Raw genomic sequence first — 24,093 nt, 5'->3', positions numbered from 1 at the left:
GCAGGATGCTCAAAACTGATTAATTCCATGGGAGTGGGAGCACTCCACACTGTCCAAATTACATGCAGCATCTGGCAGGGTCAAGAGACAAAACAAGTAGGAACATGAGAAAAAGAACTCAAACCACAACAGGAACAATATTTGACTATGTGAATACACAAAGGAGAGAAAGCAGTGACAGATTTTGGCCCTTTTTTCACCTGCATTTAAATTTGCTTCCACCTGACTGCTCTGTTTGCTTGCTGAACAAATCAGGTAAACAGAAAATAACTCATGAATGCTAAGCAGCAAATATTTCATATGCATAATTTATTTTAAAGTTTATTGCGTCACATTGTACAAGCATTAAACATGGCTTTATGTTGATGATTTTTTTTAAAGTGTGAAAACTTGACATTCTTCTCCATAGGATTTTTCTATTTACAAATAAACAATCTCTCTATATACTTTATATATATATATAATATATATATGGTAAATAACATAACACCTCTCAGAAAGATTTAAAATAAAAAAGAAGTGATCTGTAAACACGGTTTCTGTTGTAGTATTTGGTGGCTCGAACGCAGACGATGTTCTATACCTAGGATTTTTCTTTTGTCAAAGTATCCAGGTTGTTCATTTACATTTTTTAGTCTAAGATCTGTAAAACCAACATGGGACAGAATGCAAAAAACGTAGCAAACAGGCTGAAAAACGGTCCCAATATACAATTTTTTTCCCTTGGTTTTAAAAACTGGCGTGTAACTGCTCATGAAGTACATGCTTGCTGTCAAGAGTGGTCTATGGAGATCAATCCTATGCTGATTGCAAGATGATTTCACAGTAAATCCTTTGATGTGTGCTGTCCTGCTTGCTATGCAAAATGTCTGTGGCATGCATTGAGGTTGCATTTTTTCTCATTCCCTTGAAGGTAGTGCTCTTGTGGAGCTGGAATAAGTAAACAACATATAGGACGGTCACCTGGAGGTTTAAACAAAACCCATCATCAGATCAGAAAGAAGGGAACGGCATAAATTTGCTATCTAGAGATGATTAAAATTCCATTTATTATTATTAGCCTCTTATTTGTGGTACATTTTCCAAACTAATGAAGTAAATAAAAAGGGGTCATCTTTCCTGAGTGTTCTGCTAGATAGCTCTGAAGGACTCAAGGGAAATCTATTCAGCAGACCAGCAGCACAGAAACCTCGGTGGGTTGACCGGTCAATATTAAGTGACAGAAATGTACTCGGGATCTGCCCAGCAGGTCAGAGCCCCTTTCAGCACAGTGCTCAGCACAAGCCTGGTAAGCAGCCAACTCGTATTCTCATTTAGAGCAGAACAGGACACAACTTCCAGCAACGTATGGTCATGAAAATTCATCATAATGTAGCTATGTCGAAAACTAGTCTCAAAAGCAATTACTATCTATTGTATTTCTGCTGCACTTTATTTGTTTTGGCACATTATATTGCGGTGGTTCCTCTGGAGTGGAAGTCAGTTTATATTCTACGAGGTTTCAGTTCAGTTCTCGGAAGTTATTGAGATCTACATTGACAAAGCTATATCTTACTGCAGGAGTTTGCAAAGGTTCACACTCATATGGGTGACACTGATTTTATGCATGACTCGCATCTCGCTTTACTACTTAGCAAACAGTTTCTAAGCTCTTGTCATCTGTTGTTTTAGATATTAAACAGAGGGTATGCAAACTAATCCAATTGCTCATGTGAATTTGGTCTGAATGTGATTTTGCACAGCGATCCTGCCCAAGAGTCCCCAGACTGCAAGTGCAGTACACACACGTCTGTGGTGGACGGTAAATACGAACCCATCCGGCACGTGCGTACCGGAGGATGACGTTGTCTAATCCCCACCCCCTATTTACAGAGACAGAAATATCCCCATTTCTTCACTGCCCGCATGGGATGTGTCCACAGCTGCTGCAAGCTGAAGCAAAGATGAACAAGTTCACTTCCTCGCCAGGCAGGAATACACCCCACAACCACCTGTCGGGCTCCCCGCTCAGTCTGGCACCAAGTCAACCGAGAACAGATTATTCCTGAAATTTCTTCATTGCTTTTGATGCCTCACGGGACCTCCAGGCTTGGGCCAGGAGCACCCAATAAATGGAAACCACTGTGTCGTTTATCCTCTTCACATAGGATCATGGGTCACTACCGGAGGAGGTTCCTTGCTGCGAGGAAGCAAAGCGTAGGCAGGCAGTGGCTACAGAGATGAGGGTGCATACATTTTCTTCCACCCCTCTCCTTCCTCAAGCCATAGCACCTTTCATTGAAGCCTTCCCTGCCCGCTTGGAAATAGCACAGTTCTCCCTTGCAGTGGAAAGAAGTTAATAGATCTAATATGGCAATATGGGGTCTTGGTGCAAGTGGTCCTGATGTCTTGTGGAGCTTGAGGCATCCATCCGTAGGGTCTTGCATTGTGTGGTCTGTCCAGAAGGGCAAATTCTAGCCCTTCTATCGAATGATTTCCAGGAGAACTTGTAGAAACACCTTGCTGAATTTTCCTCCCTCTTAAATATCTGCAAACTAACAAGGTCACAATTCCTTAAGATTTCTGAGAAAACTATAATTTTTATGGAGCTCCAGTTATTTGGAAAGGGGCTAAGCAAATGGATCAGCTCCAGTATTTTGTATCTAGCTGTATCCTCACCAGGACATAGGCTTGCTTCTGCTCGGCTTCGTACAGTCTTGGCTTTTGAACGTCCTCCTTTGTGTTGTGGCTGATTATGCCACTGCATGTTCTGCAAAAATTGCAGTGTTATCACTTTTAGGCAAGAGGTGGTAGAGCCTCATCCAACACTTCTGCAGTCTTCAGACCTACAACTCCACTATTTTGGGTTAAGGATTTGGGAAATTTTTAATTTCTTAATGCTCAAGAATTTGCAAAAGGATATAGACAGTGGCTCATTTTGCCCCAGTCTAATTCTGCAGCCTGTGTGGAATTGCTCTGCTTCAAGCTATTTCATACTACAGTCTGTTTTATTTTTCCCCTCCACCCCTTCATAGATAATGGAAGGATGAATAAAGAAAATGTTACAAATGTAGAGATTCTGGATGATGGTGTTCTTTTGCTCTGCTGACCTTGTTCATCTGTTGGTTGTTTTACTTATGCAGATAGATCTTTAAGACACAGTCTGTCTTCTGTTATGTGTATCATACACCCTAATTCCTGACGAGGCCTCAATGTGATCTTGCAATACAAATACACGGGCAGTTCTGGGCAAGATGCCCTAGCCTGATTTATTTCCTTCAGAGACCAGACAGTCCTATAGCTGAAAAGGCACTGTTCAAATCTTTAAAACATATTACCAGCTTTTCACAGTATCATTTCCAAATAAATGACCCTACAGTTAGATACCTCTGGCCACATTTAGATGCTTGTCTATCTGTCAGCACTTCTGCACACCTAAATTGTTACACCAGTTGATTAGACTCGTGATCAAGCATCTCCTCCTAAAAAATACTTCCATATTGTTGGAGTAATGGAAATGGTCCACATATGTGAGCTTAACTCATGGTAAATGCAAGCTAACACAGCTTAGTCCACTGTGGAAGAGGGCGACGTTGCCATGCATGTGCTGCAGGTGATGGCCACGCACGTGGACAAGTACGGCCGTGTTACCAACGTGCAGTCACTGGTTATGAAGCAGCAACTTGGTCGTGAGAACGAGCCATAAGATCACCGAGTTCTGTAAAGCACTGTAAGATATATGACTGCTTTGAAGTTCAGGGCCTTGAATGGAAGTCAGGGCCTGGGCGCTTCCCGGAAAGAGTGCAGAGACTTAAGCATCGGTCTGATCTGCTCGTGCTGACATTAGCTCTGGAGAAGACTAAGCCTTGCAAGACCTCTAATTTCAAAAGGCTCATGACAATATGCACCCTATTAAACGTGAGTGCACACGTGCTAAGTGCACACAACATGGACAGACTACTCCTTTCAGTGCACTCTCCACTGTAGAAAACCAGGAAATTTTTATAAACAGAATTCCTATCTTCTTTTAAGCAGTTTCTTCCTCACCGCATCATGGCCACTCATTGTGATAAGATTTTCCGTTCTTCTTCCTTTCCTTCCGTTCTTTCTGCAGACGTTCTAGTTCAGCTTCATACATCATTTCCTGAATCAGGTACTTTTCTCTCCTCATCCGATCTCTCAGATCTTTTGGGAGATCTGGGATTAAGTAGGAAATCAGGTGCTTTATGCAAAAGACAAGGTGCTGTGAAAACAAAAAAGGGATGAAAAATTAAAATCTTAGGAAGAAAACAAATGCTTTCCATATCTTCTGAAAACCCTCTCCTTCCAATTCACAAAAAGATGCTGTGATAGAACTGAATCCATTACTAAATTTGAAGAACCAAACCATGAAGTTTTTTCCCCACAAAAACTCCAGCCAAAGTCGGTGGAGTATGGATCGCAGCAAGGGTTATGAGCACCTACGTTCAAATAAGGCCTCAAAACTGCTGTATGACCTGTGCGTTCAAACCCCTGAGGTCGTGATTTGCTGTAAGGTTGTTTGGGCAGGGCCTGGTATTAGTGGATTGCTCTGCAGGAAGAGGAGGATCAAATGATATAATGCTTTCCTGTTGCCAGAAAACCAATATTGGAACCAAAGAACTACCTGTGCAAAACAAAACATTTTTTCTTATACCTTGTCTCTCATCCAAAGACATACTCCCATTTATTAAACATCACAATTAAATACAAGGTAGCTAATGCTTTGTCCCTCATGTTTTAGGCATGCCACAGCAAAGCTCAAGTGTGATGGGGGAGGGTTGCTTGAGTGTCCTTTTTTGTTTGATGAAAGATGCTTCTTGGAGATTTACTCCCTCCACTTGAGAGGAGGAGCAGAGGAACAGAAAAACCCTCCATCTCAGAAAGGACACTCATTCTAGATTGGAGAAATAAAAGTATTTCTTCTTCTCCAAGCAGAACCCTTCCTTTGAAAGCCACTGAAAAGAGAATGTAACATGTTTTCCCATGTATTCTTCCCTCATGAGAAATAAACCCGCAATACTTTAATTGCTGGTTTTTTGCCAAACCTAAAAAAAAAAAGAAAAAAACCCACTTCTGTTGTTTTAGCCTGGACAAATAATTCCTTTTGCAGTGATAGGAAATACTTTTATCTGGTTTTGAGGGAGGTCAAGGTAGCTAAAATAGCCACACCCATAGTACAAAAAAGGTGTTTGAGCTTAGGTAGTTACTTAATTTATGAAAAAACCTACCTTGAATCACTTCTCTCTTAGCGCAATCTTTTGCTGTAATTGCTGTAGCAATCACAATACACCCATTAGTGTCTTCCACAGAGAAAGACAGTCAGGGTTTCTGCTGCAATTACCTTTTGGGTTTCATAGATGTAGTTAAGGAAACAGTTTGCAGCGCCAATAAACCGAATGGCCCCTGTTGAGGGAGACAGCTATGAGCCAGCCTGTGGCTTTGGTTGGGGCAAAGCAAAGTCAAATCTCTTGTGCAAGTACTGGGGGGACGCAAAAGGCTATTCCGCAGCAAGTCACAAATTTGGCTGGGCACTGAGGCTTGAGCAGGGCTGATTTTTCTTGCCTCAGTTATCTTTGCCCTTATGCTGCCCTGCCTTTATGCCAAGTGCGTATCAAGAAGCAAGGCTCTCTTCAATCTTAAAACTGCTTAGGCTGACCTGCCAAGGCCATTCTTGTCCTTTTTGGAGACCGATACCCTGGCTCTCAGTACCGACAGCTCAAGAAGCAAAGAAGAGATCGAGCCCAGCAGGCCTCTATCAAATCTTTCTTTCTTTCTTTCCCTTAATGTTTCCCTGAGCGTGGCAGAGATGATGGAAGAGCCAATCGCCTTAGGACCAACCTCTAATGAGTTAGGCCAGTATAGAGGAAGGAGAGAGCCCAACCTGCTCCCCCTTCGTCTGGGAAGGGCTGAAAACAACAATCAGGGGGAATTCACTGCAGACCTCGGGCTTCTGCTGAGCCACCAAGACATCCCTACGCAAGAAATAATCTAGAAGATGTTTCTCCTTCACCTTTCCTCTAATTCAAATGCTTCTGTTCTGCGATCCAAAGAGGTGCTTCGAAAGCTCGGCTCAGAACTAATTCACACAGTAATGTGAGTCACAGATGCATTATGTGCTCATGAACATTATCCCAATAATTTATGGTGATTACAGCTTCCATACCTGTGTTGGATGCCCTGTTGCTATGATTTCAGTGCAGAGGGTTGAGTAAAGAGTTTTCAAAAATCATTTGTTCCCTGTTTGGCTTCTTCACAGCGTAAAAGGCATTTCAAACTGCTTGTGCTGGAGTGATGCTGAGCCCCTGGTTTCTGGCAGGGATATTCAGGTACCTGGAATTCAGGCCTTAAGAGCTGCATTTTGTTTTGTAAATGATGTCATCCTATTTATCTACATTCCTCTCTCTCTTTTTCAAAATCAGCATGGGAATACCAGTCATGGGAAGTTGGTATTATCTTCTCTGGTTTGTCTTAAAGATTTCTGAGATACTGACAATAAGTACTAATATTATGAACATTGGAAAAGGTATTGAATCCTTTTCATTGTCATCATCTTTGTGATGCTAATCATTCTGGGGAAATGAATGGTATTAAAAAAACAGAGAAAAAAGCTAGATGTGTAAATACTGTAACTTAAACTCTCTTCCTTTTTCAGTTACTCAGATTTCATCTTTTCTTCTCATGTTCCTTCACCCCGTCCTCACACGCTAGTCAGCATACGGCTTCCCAGCCTAGACACATTATGAATGCCAGACCGCAGAATGCAAATAAAAGCTTCATTTATTTCCCCTCTTTGCAAGTCACTGTTACAGTTTTCAAAGTGCTGCATTCCCCTTTTTGTTAGAACCTAAATACCTGTGACTGTTCAGAAAGCAGATCTGAGAATACAAAGCACAATATAAATAGCAGAAACTAACACAAAGAGCTCAACAGCGGCCATCGGAGATCAGCTCAATGAAAAAGTGTCAAAGGGAAATTTGTTTAATTTTGTCGGTTTTGTTTTGCCACCTGAATGGTCACTGACCTCAAATACAATAATGAAAGCCAACCGCGCTGCTAAGACATGCCAGAACTGCAGCGTGTAACCGTAGGGCACTGGGGAGTGAGGAGGGTCTCGGTAGTCCCTGTACCTGAAAGAGAAGCAGAGTACGGTAGTTAGCAAGCTCCTGCCCTGCTGCCTGGGAGGAAGGCAAGCCTAAACCCCCGCTGCCCTCGGTCATTGCGTTTTCTGCACCAAAATGATCTTGGTTCAGACCGTACAAGTTACCGCAACACAGCTTGCTTCTTCGGCTGGGCCTGCACTGGTGTTTTATTTCGGATCAAGTGCGTGCTTTCGAAGAAAGCGTCCTGATCACCTCCGCTTGCCACGCTTCAGTTCACCCAAACGGGTGTACTTTCAGATGAAACCTGACGGTGAGATGCACTCCAGGAGTGCGCCTCATGTTCCAGCTGCTGATGGAAATTCAGTGCAAAGGACCAGGCCAGCGCCTGTATAAAGCTGCCAACGCAAGTACAGAGGACGTTGGGTGCTCAGCACCAGCGGTTTGACCCTGCAGCATCTCCCTTGGCAGCGCAACGTGTGCCTCGCAGGCACCTCCTCACAACACGGAGCAGGGTGGGATGCTCGGCTGTTTCGAGGGCCACTGTCTTCCCACTACGAGTTCATTTTAAAACCATAAACGTCCCCAGTTTTGGCAGCCTGACAGCCCTCCCAAAATCCAGATAAAACTGCCTCATGGGCTCCACCTTGCCCTTGGTCAATTAGTTGGCCATCCCTGGTGTAAAGCATGATTCATCCTGACTTCAGTGGAGCCAGAACTGCACTTCTTGGTATATCAACAGGGCAAGGACTGTGTAAGAACGGGATCTAGAGTCTTGTCTCACAGAAAGTTTCTTTAAAGACTTTAGGTCTCAATAACGTAACTAGAGATGTCTATTAGGAAAGCTGGATCCAGGAAGACTCCAAAATTACATTAACAAATCATGAATCTGTTTAAGTCACATATTCTGGAATCCATTTCTACTGGCAGTATGTTAATTCCAAAATACTATTGCAGAAACTTAATTTAAAAGTAGTGTAAAAATTGTTTTCTCCTTAATCTGTGTCCTAGATGGGTCAGAAAGCTCATTATAAAAAATGTTGAAAATACCAGAGTAAATAATACACTTAAGCTTGATCTCTAAGTTAGTTTTAAGAAACTAAAGAAAACTCAGATAAGCAAAAGAAATAAACAGTTATTTCATCTCTACGATAATCTGTATTTCTCCCTGAAGGTTCACCTTCTTAGGATGTGTCGTGGTTTAACCCCAGCCAGCAACTAAGCACCACGCAGCCGCTCACTCACTCCCCCCCATCCAGTGGGATGGGGGAGAAAATCAGGAAAAGAAGTAAAACTCCTGGGTTGAGATAAGAACGATTCAATAGAACAGAAAAGAAGAAACTAATAATGATAATGATAACACTAATAAAATGTCAACAGTAGTAATAAAAGGATTGGAATGTACAAATGATGGGCAGGGCAATTGCTCACCACCCGCCGACTGACACCCAGCCAGTCCCCGAGCCGCAAATCCCTGCCCCCCCCTTCCCAGTTCCTAAACTAGATGGGACGTCACATGGTATGGAATACACTGTTGGCCAGTTTGGGTCAGGTGCCCTGGCTGGGCATGAGAAGCTGAAAAATCCTTGACTCTAGTCTAAACACTACTGAGCAACAACTGAAAACATCAGTGTTATCAACATTCTTCACATACTGAACTCAAAACATAGCACTGTACCAGCTACTAGGAAGACAGTTAACTACATCCCAGCTGAAACCAGGACAGGATGCTACACAAAATGAATAAACTGTGTCTTGACATCTTAGCAACAAACCTCTCTTAAACTGCAGTATCTCTAGTGCAAGTTCTTAAAACAGACGATCTTCCCTTCTGCAAGCAGCATTCGGACTTCATGGTTTAGGATGTTTTACAATATCCTAAGCATCCTGAAAACAGAAGCCCCTGGACCAAGTCCCAAGTCAGTGGAGTATGTCTCCTTTTTGTACTTGCTAACAACCAAGCGCTACACATGAAGAAATGGGGAAACCTTTTCTAAACAACCAGAATAGCATGGCACTACCTGGGTTCCAGACAAGCAGAAGTTAACTGAATATGGCCACTGGTTTTTGTTCAGGCAGACTTGCCTTCCTGGAAAAATGCCAACACTATTGCACACTAGAACATAATATTTCCTTACCTCACTATCAATATCTAGCTTGAAGTGCAATTAAAATAATTGATGTTTTAGCAGAATTCAGGTGGGTTGAGTAGCTGATAAACTCAGCTAAAGAAAGGAAGACATGCATTTTCTTTCAGGGGTAGATACACATAACAATTCAGTGTCCCCCAAGAGAACAGATTTATCTTCTGGAGATTTATGGCACCAATTTTAATAGTGTTCTGTTTATGGGCTATTGAGAGGACAATTTTTTTTATTGATGGGATTTGCCCCATCGGCTTTAAGTAGCAGCAACCTCATGCTTGAAGTTGGGGAAGAAAGAAATTGAAGAGGGGGAAGAGAATGATCAGTTACAAAACATTATTAAGCGGTGCTATGGCAAACAGTGTGGAATGGAGTATTCTCAAAGTGGTTCTGCTCCACAGAAAATGTTATCTATGGATTCAACATTGGGATGTTCTTTCTGCCAAATAAGTTGCAACAGTCTTAAATATCAGTTAGTTAAACAAAAGCATTAATCCCCCCCCCCCCCAATTCATTATGCTATGCCACTCAAACGTCTTATTATTAATAAAAATCAATATCACAAACTATCACTGGCTTTTGCTGTATCACAGAGTATCCTTTGTTCTCTAGGCACTCATGAAAGGCTATTTTAATTCTTCATGGTGAAAAATACTGGGACTAAGTGTATCTGCAGCTACCAGGACTCATGCTTGTAAACCGATGTTGCAATAAAAAAATGGTAGCTGTATTTGTTGTTTGGTATTTTTGGTGGGGACCCCATTTAAGACCTTTATGTAGATCCCTTGATTCTTTGGACCATTAAAATCAATCAGGTGCAAGTCTGTCATTACAGACTAGCCTCAGACTGCTATTTCTCCAATCTGTTGGCTGAGGACAAAGACGAGCAGATAATTAACTGCTCATTTTGTTTTGACTCAAACCACAAGTATGTGATTATTACTAATAATTACACCTGTAAGCAATGACATAAACATATTAACCATTCAACAGTTAGGAAGTGCTGGATTTGAGGTTTCATAAAGGTAGCTTAGGACAGACCCTGTTGACGCCTGGCAGACGTGAAATAACTCAATGTGGTCACGTCTGTGCAACCTTGACTTCCTTGTGCATGTGCTATGACATAATCTGATTATAGTTTCATCTCACTGGAACCTAAGTAATCCATCACCTATTATTGGCCCTTTGACACCATGTTTCTCCATGATGGTTGTGTCTGATTCAAGCCATGACACCACAGAAATCCTGCATTAGGAACACCTGCCAGATATCCACTTTTCAGCTTCTCCTATATCTAAGGAAGGAATCATGCAGGTAAGAGCCAAGCAGTACCATTAGCATGTACCTGAATAGCACAGTTAATTCTTTCCGTTACTGTTTTTTAAGTTCTGAAAATTAGTTCCAACCCCAAATTTATCATGATGCTTCTCCCTTGCAATGTCTTAAAGCAGAGAGGTATTTTGATCAGATACTTACCTGCAATATTTTAATGGTGAACCAGAGAATTCACTTCCATTTGATGTTGGCTCTGAACGGTTTTCAAAGTCAGACACCAGAAATACTGATAAACTGGCATTAACATAGCCAACCATACACCTAGAGGGGAAAAAATCCTGTAGTCAGGACACAGCAAGGTTTTTCCATTAACTGTTGTACCCAGGAGGATGTTCTCTGGGTTTCATGAAATCCACAGTATAACTGTGATGCTTATTAATATTTGAAAGGGATGTTGAGGCAATATAAAAGAAATGCTCAAGTAGGACAGGTATACAATAAAAGTGAAGCAATGGTAGATTTCTATGGGACAAGAAATGGTGAAGACTGGGACTGGTTACTTTTGAAAAGAAAAGTCACCTAAAAGGTGACACAGTAGAGGTAGAGAAAATAATGAGTAGCACTAGGAAGATAATCAGAATATTTCCACTGTTACTTTCATGGTACTAGCACAAAGGGACATTAAATCAGATGGAAAGATAATACACTTAAAACAGCTTTTTACAAAATGCCCAGTTAATCAGAGGAACTCAGTACTAAAAGATCCCAGGGTGGCTGAGCACTGGAAGGGTCAGGCAGAGTTTAAAGAACACCGAGCAGGAGAATGTACGTTGCCAGCAGAAGGGCTGTGGGAGTCACTAGAAGGCTCAAGTCTGGTGTTAATAAAGCTGAGGAGAGATATGGCATGGGTATTGTGCTGTTCATTCTGCACAGCCTAAGCACCGGTAAGTCTAGGCACGCTGCTCAGCTTGGTGCAGAGTATAATGCACCATAAAAGTTGGTTGGTTTTTTTCTAAACTATGGATTTTATAGTCCTTGAGAAATTACGTTTAAACACTGTTTGGCTTTGTCTCAAAATCTCCATACTGATTGGATTTGGAACTTAATTTAATTACAATATTTTTCTAGTATCACTGGGTGTCATATGGATCTAATACCTACAGATGTTTTTTGAAAGAAAAAAGCACCTCTCATTTAAGTTATTCAATAGCAGATGTTCTTGACTCCTTGATTTGAGAAAATTCAACATTCCTGTGGATTTTTGAATAGCTTCCTGCTTTTGTAACAGTACTTATTAATAACAATATCCAGAATGCTGACATAAATAGTTTTTATCCAAGCTGGCTCCTTCAAAGGATTACTATCTGATGGTTTCAACCTAGAAATTCACTCAGAAAAGCAGCAGAAGTGTGAAAACACTGTACAAGAGGTTTGTGAAAAGATAAGAGCTTCCTCTGTGAGCCAAGCTACTTCCCCCATGCAGAACTCGTTTCAAAGCCAGGGAGTCACATTTGAGCCTTCATAAAAATAAGATTTCTAAAGGTATTGGTTTTTCATGCACAGTGGTCCTGAGAAAATCAGTAGCAAGGAAAATTGCTGACAGTGGCTCAACGTCCTACGGATCTTCATAATGGCACAAGCAGAGGCACACGCTCAGGAACGACTGGCACCAGACCAAACACTTTCCCCGTGAAGGGACTTTAACTCTTCATGAAAATAAATGGAACATTTCCCCTGGCACCGACTAAAATGCCAAACTCCTTGCAGGACAGCAAGTTAGCAGCACTGCTAATCAGGAGCTGCCACACCAGCTGCCCTTCTCCCGTCAGTATGACTAAACAGTATTGACATCCAAAAGACAGCAAAAAAAGCAGCAACAGAAGAACTTGCTTTCTGTAGCAGGGAATGAAAATCAGTCTATCTGCCATATGTCTAATAGCAGAATGTAAGCTCTCTGTCACTGTCTGCTGTTTAACTTGAGCTTCTTTGAACGGTAGGGTCCTTGCTAATGGAGCTGCTGGGAGACCATTTGCAAAATGTGTCTACTGGTGTTCAGCTGGATTCAATGACCTTCCCTGAGTCCAACAGCCTAGATTTTACAAGGTGCCATGCAGCAGCTATGCTCATAATTGCTGGTAGCGTGTACGTGCTAATAAAAACTCAGTGTTTAACAACACTGAAAGAAAATCCACTTAGGCAGCAGGGATTCAGTTCACAAATGTCTCCTGAAAGATTTAATCTAAGGACTCTAGTTTTAGAAGAAAAACAAATTACTTCGCTCTGTAAGTGTATCTTGATTTATTAGTTGGGAATTGCTTCTTCTGGTTAGACACTATTTTTGTCGAGCAATACATGCTGAATACTACATCAGGAAAAAAAGCCTAGTGAGTAAGTTTAAAATGTTCATTACATCTGTAACTGATAAATATCAGCATTGCTTCAGAATGAAAAGAGGGTTATACCCATGTACACCAGCTGGGAAGTGCAGCTTTGCAGCATACTGTTACACACACCAAATCTCTGTAACAGCTCTGCCCTGTTTTCCTTGAATTAACATCATAAATTATAGTCGCTCAGCAACCCATTCTGTGAATATGCAATCAGTATCTATGGCTAATATCTGTTACCCAAGCACAAACAATAAATTTGGGTTAGTGGAATCAGAACATACACTGACAGTACTGCTGTATCTATTCAAGTAGTAAGTGATTTTCATGCACATCTGTTTTCCCAAAGAAAAGCTTACTTTTGTCCAGCTTCTCCTTGGCCAGCACACGGTCCATATTTGTAAGCATAAACAAGGCGAGGGATGAAATCCGATGTCACAGCTATAACAAATGCATTTGTGATAACAGAAAGAATTCCAATGCCTTCCAGGATCCCGTACCAGATTCCTGTTCAACAAGGAGAGTGTGTTAGCTCCAGGAAAACCAAGAACCAAAGTGCCTGAGATACTGCACGCTCTGAAGCAGTTGTCCCCACCACCCAAGGTCTTTTGATGTAGTTTCTACCCGAGAGCCACGGAGTAAAAATAAATTTTCTTATTGAACAGCAGGACCTCAGTGGACCAGATTTCTGATCCTACTGGGTGGGAATTTTGTTTATCCTGCAAATAATCTCAAGGAAGCTGCAAAAATGCTCATGGAGGCCTTGGCTCCATCAAGCCACGTAACTCTGTGGGCAGTTTTAAGACAGGCTGTAAGCCTCCCTGCTTATGGTGATGGCTATCCAGCCTTTGAGAAGGGTCTGCCAGGGCAGCCAGGAACATACGCAATCCATGATCTGCTTGTCACGGGGCCTTCTGCGTAACTTGTGCACAGCTGGTCAGCGCATACTTATCGGCATCAAAATCTTCATGGCAAGCTAATGCTATACAACAGCACTCAGTCCTTAGGCATAACCTGGGCTTTTTGGCCCATCCTCAGCCGTCTGAGAGATCTGGTGGTGCAGGCACGCAGCAGCTCTGGTCGTGAGGACCGTTGCCGAGAACCACACCAAAGGAAGGTCAGACATAGCCGTTGATTTTAATGAGGCGCCAAGCTGTGCCTGAAAACTTTGCTGAATAGGGGGGGAATGCAACTTATTTTGAGATATTACACCTGAAACAGCCTGGAAAAAAAAAATCTATTTTCGTCTGTTTTTATTATTTACCTTCTATAACTGTTTTTTCAGGAATTACGTCTGCAGCGTATACTGTGTCCAGGCTTGTACCTAATGTACAAGCTCCACGCTGCTCACATGCAAAGCTTTATGCAGACACAGACTTTAGGTATGTGGTAGACAATTCTGAGAGCATAAAGCCTGGGCTTCTGCTATTTCATGGTGTGGGCTACTGGTTTTTGCAATGCAGATGGGCAGCGAGGTATCCTATTTACCCCTCCAAAGACACCCAGGATTCAGCGTTGGGCAGATGACTTTGTTTTACAGAGTCCTTCTGAAGGTGTTCTGCTTTTGCACATTGCAAGGGCAGAAGAGATTTATAGTCAAATATGTTCAGAGAGCCCTTGCAGTCGTGTGTGGCTGGGTGACCTCCAAGTTACGTGAACCCCGTGTTTAGCAACATAGGTGTGCCTCTCTGAGAGCAAGTCGTCTCTTGGGATCTACACCCACCCTGTCTGACCCAACGGGGACCTGGTGGGCATAGCCCCTGAGTCACAGGGGAGCTTGGTTTTGGCCAGGTAAATATAAAACACACAGGTCTCTTACAGGATGGTGGGTGCTTTAACTTGACTTTCATGTTCCAGCTGCTCTGTCTGGTTGTTACGTTCAAACTGAGCAGTGGCATGTGTTCACACAGTGTGTCTGCCACGAGGAGAAACCTGCAGAGAAGACTGATCACTTCATTAAAACACCTTGCCTGTTAAGTCACCCAGAAAATCATTAAAGGACATTTTCCGATATAGACGATCAGTTGCATAAGTAGATTGTCATCAGATACGTGGAGTTTTTTGGAACAATCAAATTGTGTGCTGTTAATAGGGAAGACGACTGAAAATACCTTAATCTGCTCTTACTTGAAGTGGTCAATGCTTTGCCTTAAAAATAACACACACACATAACAAACACACGTACAAAGAGCTCACCTATATCTTTGGCTCTTGAAGCTAAAGGTCTTCTCCACTGGGTAACAAATTTGTACGCATCAAGCCGAATTTCAATAATATTGTTAAGTAAGGCCAGAAGCGGTGCCAGTGGAAAAGCTGCCACAAAAATGGTTGTGAACCCAAACTGCAGAACTAGGAAAAAAAAGGAAAGATCACAGTTAAGGTCTAAGACAAATACATGCATGCATGCAAACATTATGCATAAATACATAAACACTTATTATGCATTCTTATTATTGTACAGCAATTCCTTGCTGAAAGTTCAGAGCAAGGATAACAAGAACAAACACACATCTGTCCCTGGGATGGGCAGCAACATCTAGATTTTGTAAACCAGAGGGAAGTTTGGAGGTGCACAAACTGTGCTTTTAGAAAGGGACATTTTTACTCAGGCATCAACTAGGATCTCTCAATACCTGCAGAGATTAAGGCTGAGTACATTCCTTTTTATAGTACAGATGGGCAGTAGTTTGAAACTTTGTGTAAGTTTCTAGAGGCAGGTTTTCAGACTGCCAAATTTCCCATTAATTTGAAAAGAATTGTGTGATGGAGAAAAAAAAAACCAATCATGACACATGCAGTTCGGTCACATAGGGCAACATTTCTTGTTCTTTAACATTTCTTTGAGCAGTTATCTTCCCCTCTCCTCTGGATAAAGCAATGCCTTTTGGCAGCAAGCTCCTTTGTAAACGTGAAGTAGCAAACAATGGTGAATTTTAAACATAAACAAGCAGGCAGGTCTCTACCACACAGTTTAAAAGTAAAAGCCCAAGAGAACTTCCTTTAGAAAATAACAGCGAAGTTCTTCAGAAGTGTATGGGGGTGAAGAGGTGGGCTTTGGTTTGGAAAACGACCTTCCCCACAGAAAGCCAGACTGAGAAGTGTTTCACAGATGCGAGGTTAGCAAACGGGCAGCAGCGTGGTTAGCTGCGTTGCTTTGGTTTGGTTCTTACAAACTCCCTCCCATTCCTCACCTGACCTGTGAGAATGAAAACCATTTTGCAGCCTCTTTAGCTTCATACAGCAATAATTAAAAGAGCATACCAGCCCACATCACCAAAAAAAGCAGTAACATTAAAATCTAGCGAAAGACGGAGAACAAAGGTCAGCATCATACTCATTTCTAGGTATTCATCAAAGAGCCCATAAGCATTCATAGGTTGCAGATTGTAGTCCTTTTCCCACTGTGGGAAGCTTGTTTTTCTCTGTGTGCCATACTCCTGTCGTAGTTTTCTCCTGGTCCACCAGTTTTGAATTAGCCTACATTTTCAAATAAATTAAAGAAACAAGGTAAATAATATTAGCAGCTATTTATCACAAAACTGGAAGAGGCTAAGTGTGCACAACATACCTTGCAAAATTAATTTCCCAATGCACAGGAAAACAGAGCATTAGCAATACATGTGGCTGATGACACGACATAATAGGTATGAAAACAGATACGGCCGATGGGCTGTAATCCAGGCCTAGAGGTTATTAAAACGGCGGAGAAGTTTTGACATCTCTTCATTTATTATTTACCTCCTGCTCTGCGCAGAATGGCAGATCACTTCGGGGTCTGTTTGTATGGCAGAATGCAATGCTGTGTGGGGATAGCTGAGTAGCTGACAGTTCTCTAATTGAAAAATCAGTAAAGAGAGTGCTAAATGCCGCTTGATCCCTTCCCGTGTGCGAGCCGGCATCCCTACACGGCTCTGCAGTTTGGGGGGGAACAGTCCCCGGGCAACCCTGGAAGGGAAAAAGCAACCTTGCTCGGTGTCTGCAGCCAAACGTTCGGAGGAACAGAAGGCAGAAAGGAGCGCGGCCCACCGACAACGCGCGGTGGACGGCTGCCACGAGAGCTAGCTCCGTCTCAGAAAACGGGGGAGCGGGGCTGGACGTCGGGGGGGAGATGTTCTTCCTGGAGAAACGCACGTGTAGGGGCACCGGGGGGGGGGGGCACTGGGGAGAATGAGAACGCCAGAAGAGAAACGAGCGCTCATGTTTGGAATACACACCTTTGCCTCTCCAGGTCAGGGAGTTGCACCGGTTTGGCCAACAAAGGACACAAGTTACAGTAAGTATAGAGAGAAAAAAAACCCTTCACCTGAAGCAGTTTATTCCCATTAAATCACTTGTTCTCAAACAATCTCCTCCTATCTCCTTCAGTCACCTTCTTTAATCCCCTTCTCTGCTCTTTATTAGGTTTCAAAATCCCCATTAACAGGCAGCAGAAAGTTCTAATGAAAACTGACAAAAGAGGCAGGGAGTGGAAAGAGGAGGATCAACACCGCTGCTGCTGGTCCCTCCTCCCCACCCCGGCTAACTCCTCCAGCCCTAGCAGCTGGAAACCCCTGGCAAGCGGTGCTGGGGCAGGCCTGGGAAGACTGGGAGACAGCGAGCATTGAGGACCTGGATTGCCAATTACTCTGTGCATTGAAATCATTTACTCTGCTCTCATCGCGGCTAGATGCCATCAGCACTGGGGCTGCCTGAAGCCGGTTCTGCAGCACGTCTCTGCAGTTGAGGGACCCGTCCCCAGGCTGGCTCTGCTGTGGATCCTGCGGCGACGCAAATCCCTCTGAACTTCGCAAGGGCAAACTTTCTGACAATGTCAGGTCTCTCTTATATTTTCACACTTGCTAATTTCCCTTGATGACCTGCCATGCTGTCTGGAGCATCAGCTGTCTATGTTAATCATATTAAACATGTTCATTAAATGCTAATCAATAAGAAGTGAACCAATAGGAAATGAATAATCTTCAACCTTATTAGCTGGGGCATGGCTCCATAATACCCTGAAGATCACCAGGGAACTTGGCTATATACCAGTCAGTACGTTTTTCTATCTCTGAGAGTGTATATGCCAGCAGCGCATTTTTTCCAGCTCATACCTGCCCTTTCAGGTACCCTTTATCACCCAGCAAGGAGAAATCCAATTTAGAATGTACTGGCATAGCTAAAAAATGATACATATAATATTTCCTGTGTAAGGAATACAGCCGTCCTACTGTTTTATTTTTAAGGAGTTTTAAAACACGGAATACAGTTTAATGAAATCAAGTACTTCCCATATATTATTTATTTGTTAATATTTATATTACACTTTCACTTTTGCGAACTATGTCCAATGTGAAAAAACCCCAAACACCATCTATCTCTATATGTCTGGAAATCTCTCATAGGAGTTCGGTATCCTAGAGGGGATTTTCTATTGTAATGACTACTGTATCTTGCTTTTATGTAACTGGTCATAAGGAAAGCATAAACTTAGTATTCTTCTGTGACCTACGGAAGCATAGGCATTACATTTACTTACGGGTAGCCCAGTTCCATGAAATTATTCCAGGTCTGCTTTAACACCATTATAATACCCATTTGCATACAGAGATCAATAAGGCATCCACTTGGGTGGCACTACAGAAGAAAAGAAACAAAAGGTTAAACGGAAATAACGCTGAGTTTTAAAGCATTTCTTAAAGACTAGAAATGGTATTAAATAAATTACTTAAAGAAAATCAAATGCCATTCTCTATTTTTTTTAAAGAATAAAAACTCATGGGAACATATGAGACTGTATCATACCGCCAGCCTTTTAAGCCTACCATCTAATTCTCTGCAGAGGTCAGAATCAGCTGAAACCGAAGCAATTTTCACATTAGTGCTTCTAATATGCTGTGCAACTGTGGATGGGACAGACGCAAAGGCTACCAAGTTTCTCCAATGATTTCAATAGTTTTGGGGGAGGTTGACTGTGCACCAAGTGAAAGAATGAAGAGAAAATTCCTCCTGGCTGCATAGGCAAACGGTTGATGCCTGGAGGATAAACCTAATGCTGTTTATTGAGTACTATTTAAGGTGTATGACTGAGTAGACCATGCAAAGCTATTCTCTCCTTAAAGAACTAAAAATCTTTATCTGTCAAAAACAGTTTCTGTCTCTTGCTGAGTGCTTGCTTGCTTTAGCAGTGGCTCCAGACCTTGAAGAAGTGGTGCTGCTTCTGGGAGAGATGCTCAGCTAGTACAAATTTAGGTGACTCTACAATTCTTCATCTAGTATTGGAAGAAACAGAAAAGGACCAAAAACTTTCTGCCCTCAAACAGCATTTTGCACAATTGATTTTGTGGATCCAAACAGTGGAGTCCAAGGTGTATTGTTAAATCCTTGGTATTACAGATAAGTCGAACAGATCACTGTCGTAGAACTGGAACTATTTCTCTTTAACTTTTACAAAGAAAAGTTAGTTATGACCTCTAACAAAATGTGATATGAATTTCTTGTACATACTGCATTATACAGTGCTCAGAACCTGGGTCCCTGCTGAGGTTTCTGTTGGCCTCATTCAGCTTCTCTTAGATTAACAGGGTGGCAGATAATTTTTATTTTCATTTTTTTAAATTAACTCTTCTGGCATTATTAAACCATCATCCCTCTGTTTTTAGGAATCAGTCACACGAGCCAATATAACCTGAGAAAGGTAGGTGCAGTATTAATGAAATAGCAGTGATGTTACAACCATAACATCACTAATATATAAATTGTGGTCTGAATATGCCCATGGACAGTGGACTAGACTATATCGTGTTATTAAATGTCTTAGACTTGGGTTCATCCAGCAGGTGAAGAGGGCTATTGGAGGGACACCTGGGCATTATATTCTAAATTACGTTCCTAATAAGACCTAGCACAGATATGGTCAATAAAGTTGAGACTTTTTTTAATAGACATTTCTTCTATTATTAGACTTTTTTTTTTCTCTGAGAAAAGCAAATTAACAGGGACTACTAATAGTAGCTTCCCCCAGCACCTGACCCAACCTGTAACACCTTGCTGTTGCACTTCCCTCCCCAAACTGGTTCTTTCTCCCTCCCACCTCTGCTCCTGCAGAGAGGTGAGGTTCCTTCCCTGATCTCCAATCCCTCTGTGAGATCATTCAGCCCAGTAACTCATCAGAAAACTAATCTGGCCAGAAAAAGGAAAAGTTTCCTGCTGATACCTGGAACGGAATAGGCTCCTCGCAGGGTTGGACAAGCCAGAGCCAGTGCAGAGGAAGAGGAAGGAGCAAACTCCTGGGGAAGGCTCAAAGGAAGAGCAGAACAGAGAAGTCTTCTTCTGGCAGCAGCAAGAAGTTAGGTCAGCTCAGCCCCTCTCAGACTTGGGAGGGATGTTCAGTGGATTTCTTTCTGCCCATTTATGAAGTATTCTTCCCTTGAATGTGCAGAATTCACTACTTCAAAATTAGGATGGCTTTGTCAAATTATTCCTTTTTTGGCTAGTATTTGGATGACCTCTATTAACCAAAATATTTATGTATCTGGAAGTGTTTGTAAATCCATGTTGGCAGCGTAAGTCCTGCATTTTCCACTTGCCATTTGTCATGTGTTTGCAAAACCATTTCAGTTATTCAGCTGTGAAGCAGGAAAGAATCCATGGGATTTGAGTGTGCAAATAGCAGCACTGGAAACTACATGACTGGTCCAAAAACTGCTGCTGTTCACCTCCAATAACTGTCAAATGGTTTTTGAATTCTGAATGTATTTGCCAAAAAAATGGGATCGGTCCTTGAGGGACTTGCAAAGCCAAATTCTCATTGCTCTGCAAATCCATTTGGTTTTATAAACATGGATCATTATGCCAGTAGCTCTTGTGGGAAGTCGTTCAGTTGTTTTGGTCAACTTTCAAGGACATTTTATGTGTCTGGATTTTTAAGTTATTATTTTAGCTCCCTGGTCTGCAAGGCTAGAAAAGCTGACAATAAAGGATGTCTTGAGAGGTAAAAAGTTGCCAGATTTGTATCTGACTTTGATTCATTTCGAGGATGAAATATTTCCAGTGTAAGAATGCGAGTAATGTTTAAACCATTTGATGCCACTATCCAAATGTGATGCCAACACTAAAACTGCTAGCATTGAAAAGGGCGTATATATCAATACGTAGATGTTTTTGTAGCAGATGGTGGTGTCAGTAGCGTGGAGTTAGACAGCAATGAAAACCCAGTAACACACTCAAAAATACCTAGGCAGAGTTATGTGTCTGCCTCTGCTTGCACTCACTGCATCGTGGGCAGCAGATACATCAGTGTGTAGTTAGTGAACACTCACCTCTTCCAGCCTCCACCGGTTTATCAGCCTTAAGTAGGCACCAGGGTGTCCTGTAAATCTTTAACACAGGAATATACGTCAACTATGTTGTGTAAGCAGTCTGTTCACAGTAGTAGAAGAAAGCTCACACTGTTGCTTTAATCTAATGTCATCTTAGCGTGATTGATGTAACTATAAAATATGTTATGCTGCAAAATGTTTTGGGGAATTCCTGCAATAATTTCCATGAAGGGCTAAGTATATTTTTACTTCCAGTTTTATTTCAATACCAAATACGCTGCTGTTGGATATTCAGCATATGCAGAGAAGAGAGAAAATCTGAATAAAACTGTTCATGTCAGTATGGAAAATGGCTTTCAACTGTCAGTTTATTTCCTTACACCATAATGTGGGCTGAGATATCTGCCTTTCTGTGGAATCAGTGAAAATGTTAGTTTTCATTAGGAAAACATAACTTTCTTACTATTCTATGTTTTCTCCCAAAATGATTCCCACAACTTCCCACATGCAAATAAACCATACTGATGGATTCTTCTACTCAAGCCTTCTCTACTCAAAGGATCTTCTTTTGCTTTTAGGGGACTTGCAGAAAGAGACATACATATATATATATGTATATATATGTGTGTGTATATACACACATATATAAAATTTTCTGTGGAAAAAAACCACCCTCTACTGATAGCTCATAATTCACTCTTAACAGTCCAAATCATATAATAGAAGCAGCAAAGTATTCAGGCAGTTGGACCAGATGATCATTGTAGGTCCCTTCCAGCTGAACTATTCTATTCTATTCAATTCTAGTCTAGTCTAGTCTAATTCTATTCTATTCCTAATGATATTCTAAAAGAAAAAGACACAGTGTTATTTACTTACCTGTACAAATTACACACATAAAGACAGAGTGAAGCGACCTGCATGTATAGTATTGTGGGATGCATCAGTTCCTAGTAGCGCAATTGTTAAAAGTCAGCATTGAGCCAATGTGGTGCTAGGAAATGAAAACTACATCTGTTTCTGGGCTTTTGAAAGGAAAATAAAACTGCAATCTGTCCTGCTTTGCTAGTATGAAATTTGCATTTTGAGATGTGTGATAATATGGTCCCATTTTGTTTCCCTACAGACAATTTTATTTCTTCTCTCTACTTCATTTTGCACATATGGAGGTGCAGACATCAATCCTACCTTCCAAGGAAGAATGCTATATAAAAGGTAGAGCTGTTCAGATTGACAAACTGAAAAAGAAACATTTTCAGAGTGAAGCTGTTCTCCCACTCAGATTCGGTACGAGGCTGCTCTGTGAAGAAAGAGAGCAGAGTTTCAGAGGTTTAATCAGATTAACAGTTTCCCTTGGCACAAAGGCTGCACACACCTATCAGAGCTGGCAATGTATTTTTAAATTAGCCTGCTGATTTCAAAATATAAGCTGACAGAAGAAATTGTATCCAAAAGCAGCACACAGCAAGTGAGCTTGTAAAGACTTAGAAATCTCTTCTGATATCTGGATATGTGTATTCCCAGGAGACTGGAAGAAAGTGGTCGAGATAATGTGTGTATTAAACATCCCTCCTGGATTCCTGTGTGCTTTACAGGCTCAGGCTCTTCTCTTGTTTCCTTTTCTGCAACCTGCCATAATGACATTGCCAGAAAGCACCCCACTACAAGCTACGTAAGTGCCTTTCTGTTAGAGGTGTCACACGGAACTGGAGCAAATCCTCCTCCTATCTCTGTTTCATGGATTTGCCCACCGTGCTGGCACCTAAGGACTCTGCACAGGTATCAGTGGAGTGCCACTGCATGGCTCCCTTTCCTTGTCCCAGGGAACTCATCACAGAAGACCGAGAAAAAATATTTTACAATGGATGGGGTAAGGCAAATGGGAAAGGAAAAGACATATTCTTCCCTTCAGGTAGGCCCTTAATCTCCATCTAATGAGATAACAAGACAGAAGTTAACAAAACAACTTCTACGTCCTGGAACTACTCTGCACTTGGCAGGAGCTTGTTATGAGTCAATCATTGCTGTGAACAGGAGTAATCAGAGGAGGAGTAGAAGTACTAATAGTGATTCTGAGTATCATAATGGTAGTACTCATATACTACTTCCTCAGGACCCTCCAGTAATGTACTGGAAGTGCAGAAACAACAATGATAAACTAGATTCTCTTTAATTAGAGCTGCCCTAGCCATGAGGAAATTCTGAACAAATGCATCAACAAAACCATAAAACATATCATAAATTAACAACGGTGTTAGTGATTTGGAAATGCCTGTCAAGAAACCCAGGTTTGTGTGTATACCAGTGCATACATATTTAGCTAAGCAGAAAGAAATAAAGCATCGTGCCTTTTTGATGCCAGTCTGTGGGAAGGACAAGTTTGACTTGAACAAGGCTGCTGCAGCTGAAGCTTTGCTCATATGCCCATCAGAGGCGATGGCAAGGCTCTGGAGGAGCACGGACGTGAGCTCTGGGAAAGGTCATGTAAAGGCTGAAGAAGGACATCCTGAATGTAGCTTTGCTGCCAATCTCACTCTGAGCTTATTACACTGATAAAGATCATTCAAACCAAATCAACTACTTAGGCCATGAGAGTAAAAACCACAAAATGTTCTGAACATGGTCAGAACAGCTTGACCCACTGAGTTTTCATACAAGTGCTTCCTGCACAGGCTACAAGAATCAGACCTACCTTGATGATAACCTGGCAGAAAGTAATCACGCTTCAAGGTCTCTAGACCATATCTTACTGTCCCCAGGGTGTCACAGGGAGAAAAGAGCATAGCCTGTGCAAATCACATACTTGAAAGTCACATGTCTCAACTGTAACTAGCAGCTATCTTTTCCATGGATACAGGATGGCAAAAAATGTTTTAAATCTACAGCATACAAA

At 41.8% G+C, this 24,093-nt stretch overlaps 1 protein-coding gene across 1 annotated transcript in view; it reads right to left on the bottom strand.

Moving 5' to 3' along the window:
* Positions 1-4,030: 4,030 nt before the first annotated feature.
* ANO4 (anoctamin 4) overlaps positions 4,031-24,093 on the bottom strand; it is a 110,223-nt gene continuing 90,160 nt past the window's right edge. Inside the window, exons 18-26 of the mRNA XM_010561988.1 lie at positions 22,389-22,500; positions 21,201-21,258; positions 18,419-18,516; positions 16,238-16,380; positions 15,100-15,252; positions 13,263-13,410; positions 10,718-10,837; positions 7,022-7,127; positions 4,031-4,222 (exon numbers count right to left, since the gene is read on the bottom strand). Coding sequence (XP_010560290.1) covers positions 4,031-4,222; positions 7,022-7,127; positions 10,718-10,837; positions 13,263-13,410; positions 15,100-15,252; positions 16,238-16,380; positions 18,419-18,516; positions 21,201-21,258; positions 22,389-22,500 — 1,130 coding nt within the window. The remainder of the gene's footprint in view (positions 4,223-7,021; positions 7,128-10,717; positions 10,838-13,262; positions 13,411-15,099; positions 15,253-16,237; positions 16,381-18,418; positions 18,517-21,200; positions 21,259-22,388; positions 22,501-24,093) is intronic.

Source organism: Haliaeetus leucocephalus, unplaced genomic scaffold (genome assembly GCF_000737465.1).
Source record: "Haliaeetus leucocephalus isolate CR32 unplaced genomic scaffold, Haliaeetus_leucocephalus-4.0 Scaffold151, whole genome shotgun sequence".
Classification (NCBI taxonomy): domain Eukaryota; kingdom Metazoa; phylum Chordata; class Aves; order Accipitriformes; family Accipitridae; genus Haliaeetus; species Haliaeetus leucocephalus.
This window is presented reverse-complemented; position numbering and strand designations above follow the sequence as displayed.